The following is a 21,267-nucleotide window of genomic DNA, read 5'->3' as shown; positions in this document are numbered from 1 at the left end:
TCTCTGGGTTGCCTTTGGTTCTTCATATCAGTCCCAATTCTGAACCAACAAAAAAAAAGCCCTATCTCAGTTTCTTGTACAAGCATCAGTTTTTTCATCTCTTAAACAGATTGAAGGCTTTGGTCTTAAAAAAATGCTTTTGTTTATGTTCTGGTGGCTTCGGAACTGAGATATCAGGAGAATACGTACATGAATAAAAGAAACGATGTAAGTGGAATGGGAGGTTCAAAATTTTGATTGATGGTGACTAACCCAGAAAGAGGTGGAGGGATTTGTATGTAGATTCTTCTCTGTTTGGTGAATCTGCAACAATTTTTTTGGGCGCATGCACTTGCACCACTCTTTGATCATCAAGATCTCAGAAGTTGCAGCATTTTGTGAATAATGTAGTTCCAGATAGGATTAATTCCTACTAGAAACTGGTGAACCAGGATCTCTAACAGTGCTAGCTGATTAGAGTAGGATTGGGTAATTTAGGGTAAAACTAGGGTTAGGGTGAGATTTTGATGGTAAGGCTTATATGGTTTTAATAGGCAGGTCTAGGGGGTTATTAATGTGTAAGAATATCAGGGTTTTAATAGGTTTGAAAATTCTGCAAAATTAGGGCAGAATTGATCTATCGATCTCTGGGTTTTGGGTTTTAATGGTGTGTGGTGATGGGGGGTTAGAGAAGGAATGAAGGCCTAAATCTTGGATCGAGTGTAGGGGGGAATGAGTAAGGGACTCGATGGGAGTTTGGAGGGGATCAGGTGGCTGGAACTTGGTTGCTTGAAAACCAAGCTATGGTTTCAATGGAGAGTTGCAGGTTTAAAGGAGGGGCTGGGGATGCTGGTTCTATGGTCTGATGGGGATCGATGGGAATGGGCAGGTTTAGGTTGGAGGATGAGAAGTAGAAGGGTGTAAGCAGAAATTTAAATTGACTTACTGGTTTGAAGCATCTCCAAAGGCAGCAGCTTGAGCAATTGAGAGAAACCTCATGATCTTCACGATGCAAGGAGTCGCGGGAGTCCACCCACCCTATCCACCTTGAGATCCACAAGGATGCAAGCACTCAGAGCAATCGGCAGCAATGGCAGCAAAGCTAAGAAGCAGAATTTTGAATATTGAACTGTGGGGGAGCCTCCCACGATAATGCTATTTATTAACCAAGGCTAAAGCCAAAATCCTATTCAGATTAGGATTCAAATCAAATCCCAAATCTGATTCTAATTACAAAACAGATCAACCCTCCTAATAGAAATCGTGGAGGGGAAGTAAAGCTAAATAATCTACTAAATTAACTTAGCTTAAAAGATTCCTGATGAACCAATCAAAATAAAACAAAATCCAGCCAATCAGAATCAGTTCTTAAAGGCTGTAAAAAAAAACTAAGTATGGGAAAAGGCTCCAACGAAAAAACAAAATCAGCAGCCAAATTCAAGGCTTCTTCTTCTTCCTAGTGCTTGGACCTGCATCAATGAATCTAATAAAAGCCTCATAATCTCATATCAGATTAGTCAACCTTCAAATTTGAACTGGATAAGCCTAGTCAGTGCCACCTGAGGAGCAGTTTGTGCTTGAAGAGGAAGAGGGACGGGTGGGGTGGAATAGAGGATGGTGGTGGTGGGCAGAGTAGCAGGGAAGGGATGGGTGAGGAGACTGGGGTGGTTTGGGTTGCAGCTGGGGGTGGGGGGGGGGGGGGTTTCTCGAAGAAGAAGAAGAGGGACTGGTGGAGGAGGAGGAAGAAGAAGAAGAAGAGTAGGTCGGGACTTGCCTTTCTAATTAAAGGAGGAAATGATTCCTCTACCCTCGACTTTGGGACTTTATAAGCACATGCTCATTAAAGTTCCGAAAAAATGACTAAAAACGATATTTGGCCAAAATCCATAATAAGGTCTCAACTCTATTATGGTTTTTCTATTATTTTGATGTTTTTTAAATAGAAATAGGGTCCATAAATGATACCAAACACTTGTAAAAACATTTTTGTGTCAGAAAAAACAAAATGAAAAATTATACCAAAATGACCCTTCATGTAAGTTGATCTACGTCAGTCTGTCTGAAGTTTCTGGAACCACTACTAAATATCTATTGGAGCACAGGTTTGTGAAGGATCTGCACGAAGGTCATTGGATCTGTGGATTTTCTATGACATTGCACCCCTCTTGTATGGCTATGGTTATTAAGTCAACCATGATCAGCACAAACAGATAAGGGTTTAAGGCTGAACCTTGATGTATGTAGCCCAATACAACAACCAAGGTTCGAGATCTCGCCGAGATCTCGCCGAGTTTCTCGGTTTTGGGCAAAACCGAGTCGAGTTCCTAGTTGGTACTCAAAAGTGCACTTTCTCGACCGAGCCGAGATCTCGGTGATATCTCGAAGGTGAAAATCAAGTTTTTTTTAGTACAAAAAAAACAATATCTCGCCTAGATCTCGGCGATATCTCGGTTGGGCCCAAAGGTGCTATTTACTTGTATTCAGCCCAATTTTCACCCAAAAACCCATTTCCAACATAAGAGAGAGCAGGAACAGAAGTTCTTAGGCTCTAAATCAAGGGGAAAAACACCTCTCCTTCAAATTTCTTCTTCTTTCTTTCGATTGTTGGATGGAATGCACTGTTTGGAGTTAGATTGAAGTGCCAAAGTGAAGATTCAAGTGCCAATTTGGAGCATCATCACCTATTTGCAAGATTTCAAAGGTGTTTTCTATTTCTTCCCCAAATCTATTTTTTCCAAAAAAAATTTTTGTAATCCTTGTTAGATTCATGTGGTTTTAATATATGTTGAACATCTTTGCTCGATCTATCACTTCATGGAGTCGGATATTTTTTTCAGTTAATAAATTCCTTATTATAATTTCTGGAAAAATAAATGATTTATTTGAAAAAAGAAAATGAAAAAAATAGGATGAATAGTAATTGTTTGAAAAAAGAGGACAACAACAGTATGAACACCATGCTTACAAGTTTCGGAAGCATGAGTATAGATACTACTAGTGAGCATCAGTCATGGCAATCATCTCAGCATCATCATGGCTATGACTATGGCCAGCAGAGCACCGGTTCTGATTATAGTGCCTATGGTCAGTATGGGCAGTCAGCAGCTGAGTATGACAGTCAAAGCTCTAGGTCAGGTGTTGGGTATACATTCCTAGTCCCAAACCAGTCATACATGCCTCAAACTCAATATGACAGTAGCAGTGGATCTTACACCTCATACCAACAGCCTCCCATGTACCCTAAGATAGGGAGATTGGTATATGTTGATCAGAAGACTTATATGGAAGCTGTGTCACACTATTTGCAACACTATAGCAATTCCATGACATGGGAATTCTATGTGGATCGATATAGGGATGAATTTCTTGTTCAATCTCATTTTATGTAACAAATTAAGTGAACATTGATGTAATGTACATTTTATTTGAATATTTTGATTGATGTGTGCTAATTAGAATGTTTTGATTGCTAATTTGCTATGTTTTACTAAATTATATATAGATTATGTTGTTTTAGTACGACTCGTCGCCTACCAACCTATGGTCCAAAGTGAAACTCATATTTGGACTTGTTTTTTGGCAAATCTGGGCATGCCATTGTGTTTAAATGGCCTGAAATAGGCTGGATACCAAGTTTCAGACCCAAAATATGTGTACAACCCACCGAGTTGGGGGTCCGAGTCCAAAAAAAAAAAAATGCATCAACTCGCCGAGATCTCGGCTCGGCTCGACTCGATTTCTGGCCTGGCCGAGATGCCACCGAGACCCGAGTTCTCGAACCTTGACAACAACAAACTCAGCCTTATCCCAATTTAATGGGGTCGGCTACATGGATCAAAGCAAAACAAAGTAGGGAAAAACTGAGGTCTAAACAAAAAAAGGGAATGAAGAGATGGGAAAAGAGGGATGGGAAGTGAGAAGAGAGATGAAAAATGGAAAATGACAAATGAGAGATGAACAATGAAAGGAAAAATGAAAGAGGAAAGTAAAAGGAAAGAGGCACAGCCCAGCAAGTCAGGAGACAACAACAACAACAACAACGACAACCATAACCTTATCCCAACTAAATGGGGTCGGCTACATGGATCCAAGGGGCCAATATAGTAAGAGAAACAAGATATGTAGAGGGAAGTAAAAAAGTAAAAGGGGTAGTAAAATAATAATAATAATAAAATAAAATTAGTAAAGGAAAAAGTCTAAGCAGTAGTCAAAGTAGCATCCCAAGAACATCCCCCTACGAGGGGTTGGCTACATAGGTCCTTGTCCTCCAAACAACTCTATCCAGGGTCATACTAGGATCAAGCCCTACCATATGCATATCCTTTCTTATCACTTCTCCAATAGTCATTTTAGGCCTGCCCCTACCTTTTTTAGCTCCTTCAAACTGAATCTGGTCACTCTTCCTTACTGGTGCATCCATGGGTCTCCGTTGGACATGACCAAACTTCCTCAAGCGGCTCTCACAAAGCTTGTCCTGGATTGGTGTAACTCCTAATTTGGTTTTAATACAAACATTCCTTACTCTATCTCTCTTGGTCTTGCCGCACATCCTCATCTCCACTACATTCTTCTTATCTATATTACTCTTCTTAACTGCCCAACATTCTGCCCCATTTGTCATTGCTGGTCTTATTACTGTCCTGTAAAATTTCCCCTTAAGCTTAATAGGCATGCGTTTGTCACATAATACTCTTGATGCACCTCTCCACTTCATCCATCCTACTTTAATTCTTTGGGAGACATCATCCTCTATATCACCTTCTTTGTTAAAGGTTGACCTAAGGTATCTAAAACATTCACTTTGTGGTAGCTCTCGCTCCTCAAGTTTCACCACTTTATCACCTCTCCTGGTTTGACTAAAGTTACACATCATATATTCTGTCTTTGTTCTACTTAACTTAAAACCTCTTGATTCCAAGCATGATCACCATAACTCCAGCTTCGCATTAATCCCTTCCACTATCTCATCTATCAAAACAATATCATCAGTGAATAGCATACACCAAGGGACCTCATCTTGAATGTGCCTGGTTAAATCATCCATGATGAGTGCAAACAAATAGGAGCTTAGAGCTGATCCTTGGTGTAACCCAATTGTAATTGGGAATTCACTACTTTGTTCCTCTGCAGTTTTGACACTTGTCACCATGCCCTCATACATATCCTTAATTATATCCGCATAGTTACTTGAGCTCCTTCTCTTCGCTAGGACATGCCAAATGAGCTCTCTAGGAACTCTATCATATGCCTTTTCTAGGTTGATAAAGACCATATAGAGATTCTTTTTGTAAGCTCTAAAAATTTCCATAAGCCTCCTTAGAAGGTAAATAGCAACTGTCGTGGATCTCCCGGGCATAAAACCAAATTGGTTCTCCGATATATCAGTTTCTCTTCTTAGGTGGGCTTCAATGATTTTCTCCCATAATTTCATGGTATGACTCATAAGTTTATTGCCTCTATAGTTATTGCAGTTCTGGATATCAGCTTTATTCTTATAAATCGGAACTACAGTGCTTCTCCTCCAATCATCTGGCATTTTCAATTGGGATCTCATCCGATCCCGGTGTTTTGCCTACCTTCATCTAATCTCAACTAAATGGGGTCTACTACATGGATCCGTGCCCTCCAATAAGCTCTGTCCGAGGTCACACTTGGAACAAGACCTAGACTATGCATGTGCTTCCTCACAACTTCTCCTATGCTCATTTTAGGCCTGCCCCTAGCTCTTTTAGTATTTTGGATTCACTACCTTGGTCCCCCATAGTTAGTATGCTAGTCACCACACCATCATACTTATCTTTAATTTTGTCCACGTATTTACATAGCACTCTTCTGTTCTCTTCTCCAGTATATGCTAGATTAGCTCTCTAGGGACTCAATTGTAGGATTTTTCTAGGTCAATAAGGACCATATGGAGATCCTTCCTGCTCTCTCTAAACCTTTCCATGAGTTTCCTGAGTAAGTAAATAGCTTCGATCGTGGCTCTTCCTAAAGCCAAATTGGCTCTTGTTAAGAACCGTGGGTTTGGAATAATTTCTCTTTACATTAGGGTTTTATGTATTTTATTATTTTCCCTAGTTGACTAGTTTGCCCTTAGGCTATAATTCTCATTATAAATAAAGTGGACCTCTATCGTTAATGACAAGTCAAGTTATTCTCCTAACTTTGGTTATGAACTTGGTATCAGAGCCCAAAACCCTAGGAAATCTTCCTCATTTTTTGAATCGTCCTTCTCCACCACCACCTCCGCCTCTCGCTGGAGGCCGTAGCCTTGTCGTCTAGCATGGTGGATGATTCCCGTACCATGCACCATTAATTTCTCCGTTCTCTTATGCCTTGATCACCGTGCTTCCACCGCCCTGGTCGCCAATCGCTGCCTTTAGCCTCGACCCATGTCGCTACTCCACTTCGTTGGCCCTCTTGTCAGTGCCGCCGCGCCTCTCCCACGACCCCTCTCTTTCTCTCTCTCTGTCGTGTTGTTGTCGTTACCCCGTCACCGCGTCGCTGTCCGCCACGACCTAATCGTCGCGCCTACATCCATTGGTCTTCCCTTTGCCAGTGCTGCCGCTGCAACCCGTAGGTCGTCGTGCCTTCTCTTCGCCGGCCCTCTCTCCCTACTGATGTTGCGCGACGATTAGGTCGTGGCGGACAGCGGCGCGGTGACCGCCGCAACCCGCCATGTCACCGTACCTACCTCTATCAGCCCTTTCTTTGCCTGGTTCTTGGCATTACCGCCCAGCTGCTCTCCTCCACTGCTTTGAGTGATTATTCTACTTGATTGTTCCCATGGGTGACGATAACACAAGTGTCACCTCCATGGGTACTACCCCATTGCCTCCTCTTGGACGTTCTAGTACCTCCACGTGGCATTCGAATACACTCCAACCTGGCCCCATAAAGTTGAATGACTAGAATTATCTTACATGGTCTTGTGCTTGTCTTCTTACCCTTCGCGGACATAATTATGTTGGACTTGTTATTGGAGATAATCCAAAGCCTACAGATTGACTGCAGCTGCTGCGTGGTCTTCAAATGATGCTTTGGTAATGTCCTAGATTAATTCCATGGATCCTTCTGTTAGTCCCAGCTTTGCTCTTTTCAACTCCTCCAAAGATCTATGGGATGCAGTCTGTCAAACTTATTCACAGGCAGGCAACTATGCACAGAACTGTGAGATTCGTCAATAGATTCGCAATACTTCTCATAAGGAGCTGTCTCTCACTGCCTACTACACTACCCTGACTACACTTTGGCAGCAATTGGACTGCTATCATCCCATTTCCTTGGTTCACCCTGAAGATGCTGGTACTTTCCAGAAAGAAAGGGAGATGGAACGTGTGTATGATTTTCTGACTGGTCTCAATCCAGAATATGACCTGGTTCGTGTAAATTTTAGGGTGTGAAACATTCCCTACTCTTCTCCAAGCTTATAACCTGGTTCAGTCTGAGGAACATGGCCACACTGTTATGATGCCCTCCACTGTATCGATCAGATCTGCCCTACTTACCACACCACTTGTATCTCTTCCCACGAATTCCATGGAGACTGTTGGATGAGACCTTATGAAGTGTGATTATTGTGGTCGGCCCTGTCATACACGGGAAACTTGTTGGAAGCTCCATAGGCATCCTACCACGACACCTTTTTTTGAGGATCAAATGGCTGCTCTCCAAAAACAGGTGACACAAATGACCACTAGCTCTTCCTCTTCTCTTGTTTCTAACCTTGCCCAGTCAGGTAACTTCCATGTTTCCTCTACTAGTCCTTTCTGGTTAATTTACTCTGGTGCTACTGACCATATGACTAGTGACTCAACGACCTTCCGTACCTATTCTCCTTGTTCAGGGCAGGATAAGGAATGTGTTGCCGATAGGTCTATGTCATCCATCTCAGGTAAAGGTTCTATTTCTTGTGGTTCCCACCTTCCTCTTTCCTCAGTTTTACATGCTCCCAAGTTATGTGCAAATCTTTTATCTTTTTATCGTTTAACCAATGAATTAAATTGTTCTATTCACTTTTTTTCTACCCATTGCTTGTTTCAGGATCTGGTGACGGGCGTAACGATTGGGTATGGTCAAATCCATGATGGTCTCTACTACTTGGAGTCTCCACCATTTGTCCCAGTGCCCTCTTCTGCTCACACCCTTCGTTCTAATAGTGCTTTGACAAAGCTAGTTCACTGACATCGCCGCATGGGACACCCTTCCTTTCATATTTTACGTTCTATGTTTCTAGATTTAGTTAGGATTTGTGGTTTGGAACAATTAAATTGAGACGTGTGTGAATTTACTAAACACAAGGAATTCTTACCCTATTAGTGATAGTAATAGCATAGTTGTCAAGGTGCTAGGCGATCCAAGGCGTTTGAGGTCCTCCCTAAGCACTTAGGCGCTTAGACGACCTAAATCGCGTTCCAATATTATTTTTGTAATACATTAGTTATATGTATGGAACAATCAAAACACACATTTGGTTTATATGTTCCTGGAATCGGTCATTTTAAGGTATACCTAGTCTCACATTTGGTTTATATTGTTCTTAGAAAATATGATGTTATTAATAAGTAATTAACCTGCTCTCGATATAGAGAAATGTTCTTGTTCTCTAAGAAATTTGATTGATCAAATGATTTTATTTTTACACGAGACTTTTTGTATTAGGTAGAGCATATAACCAGCTTTCCAACAAATCCAAGATTGCTTAAATCTGATTTATATTGAAGGAGTTATGTTCCGGTCAAACCTTATTTGGTGTGCGCGAATGCTCTCAAAATCGCTCTGAATGAAAATATTTTTTTAGATATCAAAACAAATGAATATTTTACCGCACTTTTGGTTTTTAGCAATGTTTTACCATATTAAGATTTATGGAATTTTTAGATTTGATAAAAACCCCAGCATTAGAAAGTTGAAAATTTCACCTACCGCCAAAATCCAGCTTTTGTTTTTGAACTCGGGGGTTGATTTTTTATCCTTTTGGAATTTTATTTTTTAACTATTTTATTGTATTCAAATAGGGGGATATTTGCTTATTTATGAATAATATCTTAAGTAAATGAAAGACAAATTTACTTAAATGATATTTGGCATAAATAAATGTCAGAACCTGGTTCAATATCAATTAAACCAATGTAAGGCGCCCTACAATAAGGCTGCAGCCGCCTAGGCACCTAGAAATCTGCCTGGACGCCTAGGCAACGCCTTGACAACTATAAGTAACAATCATGTTCCCTTTTCAATTATTCATTCTTATATATTGGGTCCCTCTAGGACCATTTATCGTCATGGTTGTTGTTGGTTCATTACGTTTATTGATAACTACACACATCTCACATGGGTATCTTCTCCACCACAAATCAGATGCTTTTTCGTGTTTTAAATCTTTTCATACCATGCTTCATACTCAATTTAATGCTATTGTTAGAGTGCTTCGTAGTGATAATGGTACGGAATATGTGGACCATGTTTTTCAAGACTCTCTCCTCCCATGATGCACTCTCCCAAACTTCCTGTGTAAGAACCCCTGAACAAAACGACATCCTTGAATTGAAGAACAGTCAACTCCTGGATGTGACCTGTGCTTTAATGTTCACTACTGGTGTTCCCAAAACATATTGGAGAGATGCTGCTCTTATTGCTACCTATCTCATCAATAAGATTTCCTCCACTGTCCTTAACCTTAAGATACCCCTCTCCTTTCTTCCAGACCCTACCATTGTCTCCTCCCTTCCTCCCAAAATTTTTGGGTATGTTTGTTTTGCACACAATTCATCTCCTTCTAGGTCCAAATTGGATCCTCGGGCCCTCAGTGCATTTTCCTTGGTTATTCGGCCACTCTGAAGGGTTACAAATGTTATCAGCCTCCTTCCCACCGCCTCTATGTTACCATGGATGTCACTTTTCATGAATCTAACCCATATTTCACAACACCTCTTCAGGGGGAGGGTCTTGAGGAAGAGGTGATAAGTCCTGCTGTCCCTATAATTGTTGATAATAATTTTCCAGTAGTTAATAGGGAAATTTCTGGTCAGGGGGAGCCTACTATTGATAGAAATGACAACACAAACACGAATGTTTCTGCTCCTTTAGACTTCAGAACCTACACTAGGAATAAATCCAAGAAGCAAGGTGCCTTAAATAACCCACCATTACCCACTGTGGCTTCTCCACCAGATTCGCCGTCATAGTTAGGTAATGATCCTGCATTCCTGCTACCTCTGATAATATACCTAATCCTGCTAACTCTTTACTTGACGACCCCCTTATTGCTATCAGAAAAGGTGTTTTTTCATGCACGCAACATCCCATTTCTCATTTTGTCTCTTATGAATCTTTATCTCCCTCCTATCACGCTTTTGTTTCCTCTTTGTCTTCTGTGTCTATTCCACAAGATTGGAAAGATGCCATTAAAGATCCAAAGTGGAAAGCTGTCATGGAAGAGGAAATGCAGGCATTGGACAAAAATGGTACCTGGGAACTCGTTCCTCGCCCTGCAGGGAAGAAATTAGTTGGTTGTAAATGGGTATTTACAATCAAGCAGAAAATAGATGGCACAGTTGAAAGATATAAGGCTTGTCCGGTTGCAAAGGGCTTCACCCAAACCTATGGGATCGACTATCAAGAAACCTTTGTTTCTGTAGCAAAGATGAATTCGGTAAGAGCATTGCTTTCTTGTACTGCTAACTTAGGCTGCGATCTCTAACAATTGGATGTCAAAAATGCATTCCTGAATGGGGATCTTGAAGAAGTCGATATGGATCCACCACCTGGCTTCTCTTTTCCTTTTGCTGTTGGCCGTGTTTACAGGTTGAAGAAATCCCTGTATGGTCTCAAACAATCGCCCAAGGCTTGGTTTGGTCGGTTCCTAAAGGCTATGCAGAAATTTGGGTATAGACAGAGTCAGGCTGATCACACTTTGTTTGTGAAAAGAAGTGGTTCCCAGACCACAGCCCTCATCGTGTATGTAGACAATATTGTCATTACTGGGAATAGTAATGCTGAGATCTCCCATCTGAAATCCCTACTTGCAAGGGAGTTTGAAACTAAGAATGTACTGCCTTGGGATTGAAGTTGCAAGGTCGGGCAAGGGAATTTTTATCTCCCAGTGAAAATATGTCTTAGACCTTCTGCAAGAAACTGGCATGTTAGGTTGTAAACCCACAGATTCTCCTGTTAAGATCAATCATCAATTATGTAGTGGTATGGGTGAACCAGTTGATAGGGAGCAGTACCAGCGACTTGTGGGAAGACTGATCTACCTGTCTCATATCAGACCTGATATTGCATATGTTGTGGGCATTGTCAATAGATTCCTCCATGATCCCCGGACGTCTTATCTTGATGCAGTGCAACGTATACTGAGGTACTTAAAATCTGCCCTTGGGAAGGGAATTCTCTTCTCCAATAATGGCAACTTGAAATTGGAAATATTCAAAGATGCTGATTGGGCTGGATACATCGATGATGGACAATCCACTTCTGGTTATTGTTCTTTCCTTGGAGGAAACCCTGTCACGTGGCATAGCAAGAAGCAGTCAATCGTCTCTCGCTCCAGTGCAGAAGCTGAATTTCGTGTCATGGCACAAGGGATTTACGAACTCATGTGGCTCAAGGGATTACTGAGTGATTTGGGATTTGTCAATGAAGACCCTATGTGTCTTTATTGTGACAACAAGGCCTCCATCAACATCTCTCACAACCCTGTCCAGCATGACCGGATGAAACATGTTGAGATTGACAGAAACTTCATTAAAGAGAAGCTTGAGCAAGGAATCATTTGCATCCCTTTTGTCAGTTTTGTTAATCAATTAGCTGATGTCTTTACTGAGGGCTTGAATTGTAAGGTATTCCACCCATTGGTCTCGAAGTTGGGCATGTTTGATATGTTTGCACCAACTTGAGGGGGGAGTGTTGAGAACCGTGGGATTGGAATAATTTCTCTTTACATTAGGGTTTTATGTATTTATTCCCTAGTTGATTAGTTTGCCCTTAGGCTGTAATTCTCATTGTAAATAAAGTGAACCTCTGTCATTAGTGACAAGCCAAGTTATTCTCCTAACTCTAATTCTGAACTGTTCTCTGATATGGTAGTTTCCTTTCTCAGGTGGGCTTCAATAACCTTCTCCCAAACCTTCATCGTATGACTCATAAGTTTAATGCCTCAATAGTTATTGCAATCCTGAATATCCCCTTTATATTTGTAAATCGAGACCAGGCACCTACCATTGAGTCACCTGTCATTTTAAATTTTAAAACAGTTGTCCATGACTTCTTTGTCAGCCACCTACCTGATGATTCTGAAGAATACAGGCATCAATAGCTTGGAAACCCAGCCATTAATCTCAGAATCTGGCCTGGTCCTGGCTAGCGACTGATTTACAATCTAAACATGTAGTTAGCTACTTTTGACTAGTTGAACTTTAAATCATTAACACTAGAATGGGTATGAGATTTTTTTTTTTTTCCTTTTGCGGTGGGGGGAAGCTTTCTCAGATTCCTCATTGCTGCCATGTTTCAGTCATGTGCAGTTCTGGAACTTGTAGTAAACAGTTATTATGGATTCTTATTTTATTTTATTTTATCTGATGTTGAAAATCTTCCATGCAACAGATGATGTGGGATGAGTTACAGACAGGAGGGAAAATTTATCTTGTATATCCTGTGATAGAAGAATCAGAGCAGCTGCCCCAGCTTCGTGCTGCTTCTGCAGATCTTGAGACAATATCTTCTAAATTTAAGGGATACCAGTGTGGGCTGTTGCATGGAAGAATGAGGAGTGATGACAAAGATGAAGCATTACGAATGTTTAGGTCAGGGGAAACAAAGATACTGCTTTCAACTCTAGTGATTGAGATTGGTGTTGATGTTCCTGATGCATCCATGATGGTAGTCATGAATGCTGAGAGATTTGGAATGGCTCAACTGCACCAACTAAGAGGACGAGTTGGCCGTGGACAGAGGAAGTCGAAGTGTATTTTTCTTGCATCTACCTCCAGTAGTCTGAGCCGATTGAAGGTCCTTGAGACGTCATCTGATGGTTTTCACCTGGCCAATGTAGACCTTTCTCTTCGTGGACCAGGTGACTTGCTTGGTAAGAAACAGTCAGGACATCTTCCAGAGTTTCCCATTGCCAGATTGGAGATTGATGGAAATATTATACAAGAGGCACATTTGGCTGCATTGGTAAATATTGCTCCTTTAACTCTTTTCTATTTATTTAAATTCCATTTTAGATGATTGTTTTCCTTCTATTACTATCTTACATCTGGATATATGTCTCCTTCATAGTTGCTAATGCTGACTCGAATCCTAGAATCCTCATGAGGATTATTGAATCAAATCGGGGTTTGAATCAGAATCTTAGAATATATAATTATTCCCCAAACCAATAGGAAAAATTCAAAGATCATGTAATGAATTGGAAACTCATACATATGTTGCAACATTCTCATTGGGTTGTGAGGAAGAAAAGCTCCAAAATCTGCAATTCTCTCTCTTAGGAAGTCAAAGAAGTAATGAGGGTTTCTAAAACTGTTAGACAAATGTTTGAAGAGTTAAAAAGGGAGGGGGGGACAAAAATGGATCTTTTGCATGGTCATATTTGACACATTTCAACTGAATCAACTCAATTAGGGAATCAGCTTCCGATCTATATGAATCATTAGAATCATCCAAACCGGACCTATTCAGGGTCTGATTCACAGAATCGGTATAGATTCAAAGGATTCTCATAGAAAGTGATTCAATAGAGGTCTGAATTGTTTGGTGACTTTGGTCAATGATTCACTCTGAATGGGTAGGATTTAACAGCAGAGGTCTTCATTGCTTTCTTGAGTTACTTTAATCTCATTCTGGTGGTTGAAATATTTTCTATTTGTTTGAAAATTTAAGGTAAAACTTTTGAATCTTTAGTCACTATGTGCTGTCATTGATATAATTTATCATTTGGATTTTTAATTTCTCCAAAGTAATTTGCGCATTTTGGTTGAATTCTTCCTCTTTGGCGTTATTTATCTCTATAAATGTTACGTTAGTTACAAATATGAAAAGGAAACTTTCTTAGCTAAGACTATAAACAAATAGGAAACTAAAAACTGCTAACAAACTACAACTAAAAGTAGGAGACTTAAGGATGTCAACCAAACTAATAACCCAAGACAGAAAACCCCACGGTATGGAGGTCTATGGAGGTCCATAGACCTCCAATCAAGATGCATTCTCTAACACTCCCTCTCAAGCTGGATTATATATATCTCCCATACCAAGCTTGGAACAACTACGGAGAAATGCAAGCCGCCAAAACAATGCCTTTGTGAACATATCATCAAGTTGATTGCTAGAGTTAACGAACAGAGTTGAAATAAGCTTCTGCATGATCACATTTCGCACAAAATGGCAATCAACCTCAATATGCTTGGTTCGTTCATGTAAAACCGGATTCCTATCAATATAGGTTGCAACCTGATTATCACAATACATCGCCAGTGTTTAAGGAACTGAAAATCCCAACTCTTGTAGTAAAGACTTCAACCACATCAACTCAATGTAGTATGAAGCATAGCTCTATACCTAGCTTCTGCACTAGACCTAGCCACTGTAGTCTGCTTCTTACTCCGCCAAGACACAAGATTACCACCAACAAAAGTACAATATCCAATGGTTGACCTATGATCATTGGCAGCACCAACCCCTATTAGCATCATAGTACCCTACAATCTCAATGTGGTCATGGCGATGATAGATAAGACCTTTTCCAGGAGCACTCTTAAGATACCTCAGAATACGACAAACAGCATCCCAATGAGAACGTTTAGAACTTTCCATAAATTGATTGATGACTCCAATGACAAAAGAAATATCCAGAAAAGTGACAGTCAAATAGATCAACTCCCTACAAGTCTTTTGTATTGATGCTTATCCTCAAAGTCTTCACCATCACACACACCAAGTTTCAGGTTCGGATCCATAGGGTTGTCAATAGGTTTACAACCTAGCATACCTGTTTCAGAGAGAAGATCGAAAACATACTTTCTCTGAGATAGACTGAAACCTTTTTACAACGAATAACCTCAATTTCCCAGAAAATGCTGATGAAGATAGGCCTTAACCTCTTCAATGCCTAAAAGAGGATCACGAACTTGTTCCCCCGATGGTGAACAAGCATAGAGTGTTCAGAGACATACCTTGGACGCATTCTCCTCCTGAGCAACGTACCCTGGAGGTTGCTCTATATAAACCTCTTCTTCAAGATCACCATAAAGAAAAACATTTTTAATATCAAGCTGAAATAGAGGCCAATCAAGGTTTACAACCAAAGAGAGAAAAAGCCGTACAGAATTAAGGCATGCCACCGGAGAGGAAGTCTTAAAATAATTAACACCATAAGTCTGATTATAGCCTTTTGCAACCAACCAAGCTTTGGGGTTCAACGGAGCCATCTGGAAGATATTTAACTGTGTACACTCGGTGACACCTCACAAGCTCCTTCCTTGAGGGTAGGTCAATAAGAGTCCAAGTCCAACGACCCAACAAAGCATCCATCTCTGTGTCTATAGCCACTTTCCACCCATGATGAGATAAAGCCTCTTGATAAGTCTTAGGAATGGAGTTAGTAGATATATACAAGGCAAGAATATGTAAAGAAGAGGGAAAGTGAGATATAGAAACATAATTCTCAATAGGGTAAGTAGTTGGAGCTTTGTGAGAACGGGTACCTTTGCAAAGAGCGACGAGTAAGTCAGGAGATGGAGGATCCCCAATCCTGGTGTTTGATGAAGTAAAAGGTGGTTGCGAAGGAGCAGATTGAGTCATAGAGGACTTGGGACAGCGCTTGTATACCTGCAACTATTTAGCTGGAGTACTATCAGAAGGAGAGTCAGTAAAGGGAACAAGTATTGGAAGTGGTGGAGGTATTAGGATATTATCATCAGATTAGAAAAATAAGGTGTAGATTCAAAGAAAGTCACATCCGCACTGACAGAATATTGACATGTAATGAGATTATGACATCTATAACCCTTCTGAGTGCAAGCATAGCCAAAAGACACACACACTTGGTTTCACGCGCCATGCAGTGCTAATTTATCAATACCAGGGCGAAGGTTGTGAACAAAGCAAACACAATCAAACACCTGTGGGGGCAAGCCAAATAGATTAACATCAAGAAAAACAATAGAGAACGGAGAATGATTACCAAGAACAACTAATGGCATACGATTTATCAAATAACAAGCAATATGAATCACATCACTCCACAAATATTTTGGAACTTTCATGTGGAACATCAAGGAATGGGCAACTTCTAGCAATTGTCTGTTTTTCCATTCAATTACACCATTCTATTGAGGAGTATAAGAACAACTAATTTGATGTATCATGCTATGTGCATAACAAAACTTAGATATTTCACCTTGATTATATTCTAAAGCATTATCCGAACAGAAGATTTTAATAGACACACCAAACTGAGTCTTAATTTCATAATGAAATTATTGAAACACAGATAAAAATTCAGTACGAGAATAATCGTCCACAAAAGTCACAAAATAAACAAAACCTAATGGACTCTTGACACAACATGGACCCTGGATATCAGAATGAACCAAAGAAAATGAAGGACTACTAGGGGCTTCACGAGGAAGGAATGAAGGACGGTGATGCTTTCCAAGCTCACATGCTTCACACTCAAGATGAGTAATTTCCTTGCTACTGGGGACAATTTGTTGGGAGCTTGGAAAGGGAAATATGTCCCAACCAGTAGTGCCAATGAAGTGGAGATGCATTAGAAGAGGTAGCAGAAGCAGCCGTAGTAGTTGAGGCCATCCTTTTCACACCCTCCACCAATCGTCTTCCTTGTCTGGAGATCCTGAAAAACACAACAGGTAAGATAAAAGGTGACTGAGCAATTCAAGGATTTTGTTGATTGACTAATAGACATAAGGTTTAAAGGCAAGTCAAGAACATAAAGAACAAAAGTTAACTGAGGAAAAGAAGGTAAAGTTACAGACCTAGAAGGTGTCACAGTAGAGGAGCCATCGGCAAGTATGACTCTAGAGGAATGTGCAATCTTCTGAGGTGAAGCGAGGACATGAGACTTACCAGTCATATGAGTAGAGGCATGGAATCATTTATCCAGGGAATGGATGTGTGGTAGAGTTGCCTTTCTTTCGTATCCTTAGGTTAAGAATACAAATCCTATTTCCTTGAAAGGTTTATTTCCTCAACCCTACTTTCTTTGTTTTGACTATTGAAATTATTCTTTCTTTCCGATTCTATTAGTGATTATTGATAGCGAATCGAGCTTGATGCCTAGCCAGAATTATTATGTTGGATTGATCAGCGGAGTTGTATCTTTTGACGGACGGAGTGCCTATTTCACATAGAGACGTGACTTGTGCCGGTCGAGGCTCAAAACTGAGCGTTGTAGTCCACGTTGACTCAGCATATCAATGTCCTTTAGTTTAGGATTTCAGTTTCGATTGACTTAGTAGACGACTCTCTGATAATCGATAGGTGAGGGATTGACTTAGAGAAGGGTTGGATCTAGGAAGGAATTCTTAAAACCGGCAAGTTTTGACAACCCTCAAACAAGAGCCAAAACTAAGGCTTTTATTAAGCTAATTTGCCCATACAATACAAAAGTAAGATCTATGAATAGCACATCATTATGATCGAAGAACAACCTTTAGCTTTCACTGGGAAGAGGTAGCTTGCCAGCCGGTACAAGTACAGACAGAAAGGGAATAGCTCTACTTCCCAACTGAAATACCTGCTGATCTATGCACTTCCAGAATAGCGGGAACTCAGATCACTCTTTACCCAACTACTCATTTCAACATCAAAAGGATCATCTTTCCGGTAAGTTCATCTATCTGAGCCTGCAAGGCCTCGACCGTCCCCCGTGTGTCCTCAGCAAGCAGATCTACCTGTGTGAGCGAATGTGGCAATGGCAGAGGATGCACTAGTAGGAGGCTGAAGGTTCTGGAGGACCTTAAGGATTTGACTATAATCATCACGAGATCCAGAACTGGATGGTAGAACTGTAGATGAGGATGCCATATTGGTGTCACCAGAAGAGACCTTTCAAGAATTGCCATCAGAAGCAGCAGTATTAGCCGATTGCGGAGCTCAGTCTGGTTTGCCATGTTTTGCCCAGTACGATTCAATAGTATGATTCAGCTTGCCACAAAAAGAACACTGTCTGACGGGTCTGTCACCCTGTTGTCCATCTGTACTGCCACCGCCACAGCCTCGTCCTCCCCATGAACCACTACCTTTCCCATAGGAATTAGACCCAAAGCCACGCCAGCAAAAAATGCAGAACTGTCTTTAAGGGAGGTATCATGGCGTGGAGCTGTGGCAATACGTTGAAGATGTGAAAAGGACTCATTGAGAGTAGGTACTTTCTCCCCAGCCAGTAACTGACCTTTAACAGATTGATAATCTGGATTCAATCCAGCCATAAACTTGGCAAGATAGAACTCTTCACGCTGAAGTTGTAACTGTTCCAGAGTTGTAGTAATTGGCTGATGAATATTGAGCTCCTCCTGTTTGCCTGTAAAAATGTTGGAGTATTCATTCTAGGATTTATCCCCCTGCTTGAAGGAAAAAAGTTTCTCATACACCTTTTAAGATTCTTCTCTTGGGAGAATGTGCACTTCAGGTCATCCCCACTCCTTGAGCAGTGGAATGAAACATGACATTAGCTGCAATGGTCTGATCCACGCTGTTCCATAACCATGTAAGGTGGGTACCATTCTCACACATCCACTAATCGTAGGTTTATATATCAGTAGGCTCCTTGGAATCAGCAGATGGGGGATCAGATAGGAGATACTTCAGTTTGCCCTTGCATTAATATAGACCTTGACTGCCTGAGCCCATAACAGATAATTTCCAACTCCATTGAGTTTAATCGTAGTAATCTGGACATTGACATTGTCCGTGGTAGTCTTAAGCTCAGCCATCATACACAATGAGAAATCAGCAACCTTAGAAAATAAGAAATATGTAACTTCAAATACCAAGCCCTAGTGATTGACACTAATTGAAGGTCGAGAGACCTGTTATAATAGAGGAACAAAACCCACAGATATAGGAAAAAATACCAGATGAAACTTAATTAATTTCAGAATCAATAATTCTGAAATCTTCTCAAAAAAATGGTGTGAAAAACCAGCCTTTGAATGTCAGATTGATAAGGCCTAAAAGACCTTCAAACAAGGATCAAATGACCCTTTATATAAGGTAAACAAAACCCCAAAAGTTACTGGGATCTGCTGAACCAATAGAGTTTAATCAGCCAAACTATGTGACTGACGACCTACCCAAAAACAGGGTACCACCAGGAGGAAAAAGGCAAATATATAGGATCAACAAAGCTGATCTTCTTCGATTATGGATCAAGTCACCCTCTTGTATGAGATAATAAGACCTGATATTTTGAGAATAATCTGGTGCTGTGATCAAAAGCAATTAAGACTCTTGTATCTCTTCAAAAAAACTTGAAATCTAGGACTGTTGCAAGTCTGAATATGAATATACTGCATTCAATCGATGGCTCCCTCCATGCCAGCCAATAAAATAACAGTATACACCTTAGTTTATCATTGAATCACCATCAACTAGGGCCTATAAAAGAAATCAAGCAGCACAGGTTTCTCTAACCTTCAACCGAGAAACCTTTGTGTATTTCCCAAGGTTTTCAGATGTGCTCTGATACCATGTAATTTGATAGCACTTCAGAGAACCAGAAACAAAGGCGAGATTGAGAAGACGGTGAGAAGAAGAAGACAGGATCGTGAGAGAGAAAATAAAAAACTAGACGATGGATATCTATTCCATCGACCGGGCCACTATATTATGTATAATCTGAGACACAGTTAAAACTCCGCCAGTATTTGCTGCCGGTCTAATGTAAGGCTGGATCATAAAGGACCTAGCCCAGGCAGGATCTTCTTAGGTCCTTTCAATGTCAACGAATTAGGTTTTACCTGGCAGGCAGTCATCTCTCAAATCTTTTATTGACCCCACAAGGTTTGTTAAGTATAGTAGTTACCATTGAAGCCAGTAATCTAACCGGAAGTGCTCAAGTGTCTGGGAGTGATGAGATGGGGGGAACCACCTCCTGTTTTTCTTCAGAGGCTGTCTGAAGGTCTTCTCATTCTTTGCCTTAATGACTCAATGAAATAGATCAAGTATGATCAGTTCTGTTTGATTATAAAAGAAATGGCATACTTTGGAATAACCAATCATACAAATATGAGATATTCCTGATACACTTAAATGAAAGACTGGGTAAGTTATTTTCGTAAAAACTCTTAAGCTACCCTTAGGTGATCCTTTTTCTTTAGTTCAATGGAAACAGCAGTGGAGAATCAGATTCAGAGAGTGTCACCCAGATGACCCCCCTCACGAAGGGGGAGTTGATAATTTGACTTTAAATGTAACTGCTAAACTTTTGGGGATCAAGACTTGGTGACCACAAATCAAGTTTATGAGCCTCACCTGATCTCTGAGGTTCTTGGTGAGGCAGACGAAGTGAGTTACAAAAATCGTGATACATACTTTCTTTGACCACACTTTTTATCATACATGTAAATTTCATAAATTTTGAGTTAGACCTCCTTTTAGGAACTTCATGCAGTTCATGATGGTATTCTCATTTCAGTTGGAACAACAGTTCTTATCTGGTGGATGTAACTTGACTTCGAAATTGAATTTGCGAATGCAGAAAATTTTGGGTACTTCTCATGATCTCAAACACTTTCCGAAACTCAAAGCCGAGCTTAGCATGAGAGAGCCCCTTTGCCTTCTGGGTGACTGATCATTCTTGTAAAGCATTTTGGGCACTCAAAATCCATGATCAAGATGCAGGATATTCATGAACTGCTTGATATTACAATTGAGAGGCATCTCGGGCATTTTTTTTTTTTTTTTTGTGCAACACCCTAGCTCAACCATATACTGTCTAAAAATGGGAGTCACTATGCTACTGTTGGCAGGGACATGTAAGAATTCCTAGTTTGTGATATATTAATTATTTGTGTAATCCAGAAGTCATTATTTAAAATCTTAGCTATGCAACTTTGCTTCAGTGATTCATGGCATTCTTCCTTCGTTCGTCCAAAGTATGGATGTGGAAAGAAGGTCCCAGGTTTGACTGTATAGGTAAGGTGTCGGGGTTTCCCAGTATGAGTGGCTCAAAGAAGGGGGCGATAACCTCATGCAAATTCCACTTTCAAAAGCTCCCAGTTTTTTATTTTTTGAATGAAGTGGCCACCATGAGTC

The 21,267-nt window shown here is 40.5% G+C and overlaps 1 protein-coding gene and 1 long non-coding RNA gene across 4 annotated transcripts in view; both read left to right on the top strand.

Annotated features, from left to right (window-relative positions):
* Positions 1-20,881, top strand: part of LOC122644647 (ATP-dependent DNA helicase homolog RECG, chloroplastic) — a 133,882-nt gene extending 113,001 nt beyond the window's left edge. For all 3 annotated transcript variants that reach the window (XM_043838034.1, XM_043838036.1, XM_043838035.1), the window contains 2 exons: positions 12,589-13,161; positions 20,711-20,881. In XM_043838034.1, coding sequence (XP_043693969.1) covers positions 12,589-13,161; positions 20,711-20,803 — 666 coding nt within the window. In that variant the 3' untranslated portion in view covers positions 20,804-20,881. The remainder of the gene's footprint in view (positions 1-12,588; positions 13,162-20,710) is intronic.
* LOC122644650 lies at positions 5,200-12,175 on the top strand. The gene is made up of 2 exons (XR_006330430.1): positions 5,200-5,377; positions 12,083-12,175. It is a non-coding gene; the product is annotated as an uncharacterized LOC122644650 (long non-coding RNA).
* Positions 20,882-21,267: the final 386 nt, after the last annotated feature.

The sequence above is a fragment of the Telopea speciosissima genome, chromosome 11 (assembly GCF_018873765.1).
Source record: "Telopea speciosissima isolate NSW1024214 ecotype Mountain lineage chromosome 11, Tspe_v1, whole genome shotgun sequence".
NCBI classification, from domain to species: domain Eukaryota; kingdom Viridiplantae; phylum Streptophyta; class Magnoliopsida; order Proteales; family Proteaceae; genus Telopea; species Telopea speciosissima.
Note: the sequence above shows the minus strand (reverse complement) of the source record. Positions and strands in the feature narration are given on the sequence as shown.